General features: G+C 42.8%; 1 protein-coding gene across 1 annotated transcript; it reads left to right on the top strand.

Annotated features, from left to right (window-relative positions):
• The first annotated feature begins 357 nt into the window (after positions 1-357).
• LOC131358279 (uncharacterized) lies at positions 358-1,920 on the top strand. The gene is made up of 5 exons (XM_058397930.1): positions 358-442; positions 596-970; positions 1,140-1,232; positions 1,369-1,464; positions 1,561-1,920. The coding sequence occupies exons 1-5, from the start codon at positions 409-411 to the stop codon at positions 1,638-1,640; spliced, it is 678 nt and encodes a 225-aa protein (XP_058253913.1). The 5' UTR covers positions 358-408; the 3' UTR covers positions 1,641-1,920.
• Positions 1,921-7,277: the final 5,357 nt, after the last annotated feature.

The following is a 7,277-nucleotide window of genomic DNA, read 5'->3' as shown; positions in this document are numbered from 1 at the left end:
GTGACTACAGGAATGTATAGGGACAAATCTACAGTACAAACAAGATTTGAACAAGAATTGTTTGTGAGCAAAGTGAGCAATTAAAATAAACAGCAACAAAGTGAGATGTTAGTGTGGACACAGGTCAGTGTACGAGTAAACCACATTTTCCATTCTGTCATAACATCTATATCATGATATCTCTGTTCAACACCAAAGCACAAATATGGAAAATGTGGTGTAGATGTAGGCATGTACCGTGCTTGCGTATCAGACCTTTTTTTAAATACAACCAATCACATCTTATTCTGGGCGTGCTCAGTACAGACCACCTGTAATATGAATATAAACTCAGTCCATGTTTGAAGTGCATTCATATTCAGTTAATAAATGAGATACAAGCACTGTAGAGTTTCTAAGGAATAAAAAATGACCAGTTTCTGGATTTTTATTTTGACCATGTGTAAGTAACAGGAGCAAGTTATTATTATTATTATTATAATTTCTTTTTAAAATGATCATTTAATCTAAACTACTTTGTTAAATTTTATTTAGAAGGAACTCTACACGTTGCTCTTTTCCATTCACTATACAATTATTGCATTTATTTTTCTAGATACAGTCCAAACTGGTAGACGCTGGGTTACTGCCCAATCTCCCACAGAGTCACCAGTTCATCAGCCTGATAAAGAGCTCAGTGTGGATATCGGAGACTCGGCTACCCTGCGTTGCTGTGCTTCTAAAAAACAAACAATAGTCTGGTATAAGCAACCAAACAGAGAAAAACCTCAGATTTTAGTCACAGTGTATAAAGATAGTAAAGAAACCTTTCACACTGGATTCCAAAAGTCTCGTTTCCAAATAGAAAGATCTTCAAACTGCATCAATTTGACCATTTTCAAGATCATTCAGTCTGATGAAGCCATGTACTACTGTGCAGTGACAACACCATACCTTGGGTTTGGAGATGGAACTTATTTAAAAATTAAAGGTAAGATTCTGAGTTAAATTGATTAAGCTGCTGGTTTTATGTAGTGATATTGTTCTTTATTATCATTAACATGTTCAACCTGGAAGACAAATAATAGTGTAGTAGTGAAATGCTCACTGTGTTTTCTTCAACAACTCTGGGTAACAGACTTTTGATAATATTCCATCAGAAACATCTAAACCAGCTCTGAGAGATAATTCAGTGGTGTGTGAACCAGCAATGCGTGGAAACGACACTAACACGAACACACAAGACAAAACATGTAAGATGCCTCATAATTCAGTATTAATAAATTGTTCTAAATTCATAAAGCATAATTTACTTAGAAAATTATTTGTACTAATATGAATATAATGTGATGAAATAACAGAATCAAAAATGATCTCTACATTGGACAGTGATCGGTTTGGGAACGGCTTTGGGTTTGTGCTCACTTCTGATTTTCTGTTTCACTTATTTCATACTGAGGAGAAGAAACTGTGACACCTCTAGATGTAAGAGCTTTTGTCATCACATAAATTAAAAATTAACAATGCAGTTAAATGTATTTTGTATAAAAATGACTAATAAGTATGTTTCTGTATTAATAGCCAACACATCTATTGAAGATTCTCATCAATCCGTCTCATCAGAGTGTGTGTACTCCAATGTGAAGAAAACTGTAAGATAACATCTATGCCTCATAACACACATAAACGCATAACACAATTACACAGTGATAACCTTTTATCAAAAAAAAAATCTTGACAATAGTAAAACATATTTCTTGCTATCTTCCCTATCATCATGAATTAAAATGCTACAATTCTACAAGCTTGAAATTGTCTTTGACAAGATATTGTATAAAGTAACTTTGTACAGTGAAGTAACATTAAAGTAACGCAACTGATGTATTTTCCCAACATGATTTCTATCAAGTATCCTGGTATTACATTCCACTAACTGTAAACCCAAGAAAAAAACAAAATGTATGAAAAGATATTTTTTATGTTGTTGTATGATTTTAGTGTTTTACTTTTATACAGATTTGTGGCCTCCTTTTTCTGACTGATTACCTGACAATAAATGCAAAAATGAGCAATTTCAGTAAAATGTGTATATGTGTTTTTTACATTATTCTAAAAATTTCTAGTTCAAATAATAATATTGATCTGTTACTGGCATATGTTTAAAAATGGTTGTGGGTTGGTTCTAAATATGTCAGAGACTGTGACACACATCCAGTGAATGCAGTGGGGATTATTAACTCATCAGTAACAAACAACCAACGCAACTGAGCTATAACTGTACAACATGTTGGTAAAACTGACTTCCAATCACTTCTAATGATATTTGTTGTTTTTCTTTTTTTAAATATATATATTTTTTATTTATATTTTCCTATTTGTGGTGCTATAAACCTGGCAGTAATATTCTCCGGCACCGAGTGTCAATTAAAACTCCTTCAGAATCATCTTACATTAACCAAAGTCAAGCGCTAAACAACAAAGTTGATTCTTTCTAGAAATGGAACCATAATCATTTATGGTGCAGTTTAGGCTTTTATATTCACAATGCATGTAACTTACATCCTTCATTCAGTTACTGAACTTGGAGCTCTTTTTGTTGGTTTCTCACTATGAGTGAGTGCAAAACGCTGATCATGCAAATACAAACATGTGCACTTAAAAGTATTAATACATCCTGTTTGTTGCAGCTACAGTGTTTTGCACAAGTACCACTTGACACTTTGTGGTGCTTATACAGGAAGACTAACAATAGCAATAGTTCATCAGATAAATTCAGACCACAACTGACACCCAGCAACAGCTTTGTCCAGCAACAGAAATGCATTCAGCATCTCCTGTCTAAAGCTGACTTTCACACATAGAATGTCTGTAAGAATGTCAGAGTTATTGATTTCAACAAATTAGAAACAATTAACAATAAATATCCTAGTAGATTTTCTCGGCTGCATCATTTACAGTCTGTTAAGTGACCTGATTTTCATCAGTACTTTGGTTTATTTTGCTGCTTGTAGTCTTTATAAAATTCATATTTAATTTAATTTTATTTTATTTTATTAATACAAAATTATTTTATTTTATTTTATTTCATTATGATCATGCTGTAAGATACATACTTACTGTAACGAGATGACTCAAGAGGCAGAGAGAGAGTCAAATGCCACTTTAATAATTCCAGGCAGGTAGTAGGTAAAACATAAGTCAGGCAAAAGGTAATATAGGCAGGCATATAAGCCTTACAGTCTTAATACTTGCCACTGTCACTGGCGAGTGAGCACTTTAAATGCACGTCGGGAGATTGGGTGCAGGTGGTATAATTAGTAATCAGGAGACTGAGAACAGGGAAGTGCTATTGGGGCTGGCATGCCCATGACAGTACGCCCCACCCCACCCCCAAGGGCAGCTCCTGACATCCAGGAGCGAAGACGGGGGCGGCTGCGGCTTCTGCGAATGGGTCAATCCGGGCGGCGCTGGTGGAACTCTGCGAGTAGCGCAGGATTGAGGATGTCGTCTCGGTCCACCCATGATCTTTCCTCAGAACCATACCTTCCCAGTCGACCAGATACTACAGGCGGCCGTCTCGTCGGCACGCGTCAGTGTGACTCTTCTGCTGGCGAAACGTGCGGCGCAGGTGGACGTGCGCCGACTCCCAAACCCTCTCACTCTCTCTGAACCAGTGGTCGACAGATAGTACTTTGGACGGCTCGCTCGACCATGGAAACAGAGGCGGCTGGTAACCGAGCATGCACTGGAAAGGAGTGAGTACCGTGGCTTCTTGGCGGAGCGAGTTCTGTGCATACTCGGCCCAGGGAAGATATTTGCTCCATTCGTGCTGGTGGTCATGGCAGTAGGCTGGGGATGATATCTGGAGGACAGGCTTACTGATATGCCTAGTTGTTTAAAGAACCCACGCCACACTCGGGACACGAACTGGGGCCCTCTGTCAGACACGCTGTCTTTGGGGATGCCAAAGTGTCAGAAGACGTGGTTAAAGAGAGCCTCAGCTGTTTCCATAGTTTATGCGCTTTAGAGAACCGATCGACCACAACGTGAATGGTGGTGAACCTGTCTGACGTGGGCAGATCAGTAGCGAAATCAATCCCCAGGTGGGACCAGGGTCGGTGGGGAATTGGAAGCGGCATGAGCTTACCCTCCGGCAGATGGCGTGATGTGGAAATAACAGCGCAGACGGGGCATCCTTTCACGAACTGGAACACTTCCTTAGTCATGTTGGGCCACCAGTACTTATTCCGGATGAGTGAGAGGGATCGTTGACTGCCCGGATGTCCAGAGCCTGAGTGCACTGAGTCCAGAAGGGTGAGGTGCAGTGAGGTGGGGACATAGATTTTCCCTTCTGGACCTCCCAGTGGAGCAGGCTCTTCCGTAGTGGCAGCACAGATGTCCTTGTCAATAGCCCAGAGGAGAGGACAGACGAAGAGATTTGGAGGGAGTATTGGCTCGCATTCTTCTGGTAGGGGATCTGGTGAATGAATCCGGGACAGTGCATTTGCTTTTGTGTTTTTATGCCCGGGACGGTAGGTGACAGTGACCCGGAAGCGAGTGAAGAAGAGCGCCCAGTGAGCTTGTCTAGGATTCAGACATTTAGCTTCCCTGAGGTACTGGAAGTTCTTGTGGTCAGTAATTACCTCGAAGGGATGGACAGCTCCCTCCAACCAATGCCGCCACTCTTCTAAAGCCAGCTTAATGGCTAGTAACTCCCGGTTGCCAAGGTCATAGTTTTGCTCTGCCGGGGTTAGCTTTTTGGAAAAGAAAGCACCCGGACGGAGTGCCAGGGGCTCACCTCACTGTTGGGACAGCACCGCTCCTACTCCTACAGCAGAAGCGTCCACTTCCACCATGAAAGGTCGGCTGGGATCGGGATGTAGCAGGGTAGGTGCGGAGCAGAAGGCGGCTTTCAGCTTCTGGAACGCTTCGACCGCGGAAGTCATCCAGCTTAGTGCCTTGGGTTGATTGCGCAACAGTGAGGTGAGAGGCGCAGTGTGTTTACTGTAGCCGGCAATGAAGCGGCGGTAAAAGTTTGCGCACCCCAGAAGGCGTTGAAGATCTTTGATGGTTTGGGGTTGCGGCCAGCTCTTCACCGCTTCCTTGGACTGGTCCATTTTGATGCCCTCCAAGGAGATGACGTAGCCAAGGAATTGAATGATGGGTTGGTGGAACTCACACTTCTCGAGTTTCAGGTAGAGGTGGTGATGGCGGAGATGCTCGAGTACCTGCCGGATGTGGTGAATGTGCTCCAAATTGTTTGAGGAGTAGATTAAAGCCTAGTTCACACTACAGGATTTTAAGCCCGATTTAAACCTGATTTGCAAATTAACGAGCTCGCCGACAGATCGGTCTGTGATCGTGGGAAAATCAGCGGGTGATCAGCGCTCGGCAACGAAGCATTCAAAGAGGCTCGCTGACGTGTCGCTGACACCTCGCAGACAAAAAACAGATATCTGACATGTTAAATATCTGGGACGGTCGGCCGACTCGACATCATGTGGTGTCAATTGTAGCTAGAACCTCCAGCCAATGAGAGAGCAAGTCAACAGAGATGAGGTCACTGGAAGAAAAGCAGCAGCAGCAACATGGCTTCAAAAATAGTGTGGACACAACATTTATTTTAATAAATTAACATGTATTTAGAGCGAGACTCCTGCCGACGTCCATTTTCAAAACAAACCTCTACCGAAAGTCTTGCGTCATTTCCGGATCCACCTGTCGTGTGTGTTTTCGGGACAAAATGTGGTTTGGGGACGGCGTTGAGTGACGAGTTGTTGTCAGATGGTGTGGTGTACGACCCCCTCTTGTGGATCATTTACGAAGCGTCGCATAGTGTGAACACCACAAGGACAAAAAGACATACAGTGAAGTCATGTAGTCTGAACAGCAAAGCGATCTGCGGATGGTTAAAGTCTTGTAGTGTGACCAGGCCTTGAGATGTCATCGATATATATACGATGACGAACCGGTGGAGCATGTCACGGAAAATTTCGTTCATGAAATTTTGAAACACCGGCGGGGCATTGGAGAGTCCATGTGGCATGACGTGGTACTCGCCCGATGCACTTACTAAACAGAACTGGATCAGCTGATAAGGAGTTTTGGAGGAGCTGCTCCTGTAAACATACAGGCACAGCATTACAGAAAGGCTGCAGGTATTACATCACTTTCTGCACGCTTCATTTTTACCCTGCCCTTGAACAACATTTTATTTAAATATAAAGGTTGTGTTTTTTTTTTTTTTACAGTAATGCAAAATTAGCCATGGGATTACGTATGATTATACAACTGCCTTTCATTTTTTTAAATGATTTTCATAAACAAAAAAACACAAGATTTATTTCTGTGGTTGTCAAAGAAACATGAGGCCTGTCAATGAAAAGACAATGAAACATCCGGTCAGGCGCATGCTGCGGGCTGTCAACCAGAGGAAGGCTGCGGGATGCGACATCCCAGGACATGTGCTGAAGGACTGTGAGGACCAGGCTGGAGACTTCACCAGGATATTCAAGGATATTCAGTCCCAGTCCACTCTCCCTCTCTGTCTGAAGTCCATGATCCCTCTGCCCAAGAAACCCCACATCTCCAGCCTCAATGATTACCGGCCAGTTGCACTCACTCCAGTGGTGATGAAAGACTTTGAAAAACTGGTTTGGGGTCACATCACGTCACTTCTGCCCCAGAGTTTTGACCCCCACCAGTTTGCTTATAGATCAAATAGGTCTACAGAGGATGCCGTAGCCACAGCCCTTCATGCTGCACTGTCCCACCTGGAGCAGCAGGGGAGCTACATGTGAGTAGCTACAAGAGTACTCTTTGTTGATTTCAGCTCTGCATTTAACACCATTCTCCCCCACAAACTGATGGACAAACTGGGGGACCTGGGACTTCCACACTCCACCTGCATGTGGATCAATAGCTTCCTGACTGGTTGCAGCCAGAGAGTTAGAGTGGGTTGTCATACATCTACGGTTCTCACCCCACAGGGCTGTGCACTGAGCCCCCTGCTCTACACCCTCTTCACACATGACTGCACCCCCACCAACCACTGCTATTCATCTAGCTCTCACCCACCTGGACAATAACAATACATACTTTTGGATGTTGTTCATTGACTTCAGCTCTGTTTTTAATAGTCATCCCTAGTAAACTGATCACTAAGTTCAGTTACCTGGGTATCTCCACATCCATATGCAATTTATGGGCTTCCTAACAAATAGACCTCAGTCTGTAAGGTTGGGTAATCACATATCCTCAACCCTCATCCTGAACACCGGCATCCCACAAGGCTGTGT

This window comes from Hemibagrus wyckioides, linkage group LG08 (assembly GCF_019097595.1).
Source record: "Hemibagrus wyckioides isolate EC202008001 linkage group LG08, SWU_Hwy_1.0, whole genome shotgun sequence".
NCBI classification, from domain to species: Eukaryota; Metazoa; Chordata; class Actinopteri; order Siluriformes; family Bagridae; genus Hemibagrus; species Hemibagrus wyckioides.
Note: the sequence above shows the minus strand (reverse complement) of the source record. Positions and strands in the feature narration are given on the sequence as shown.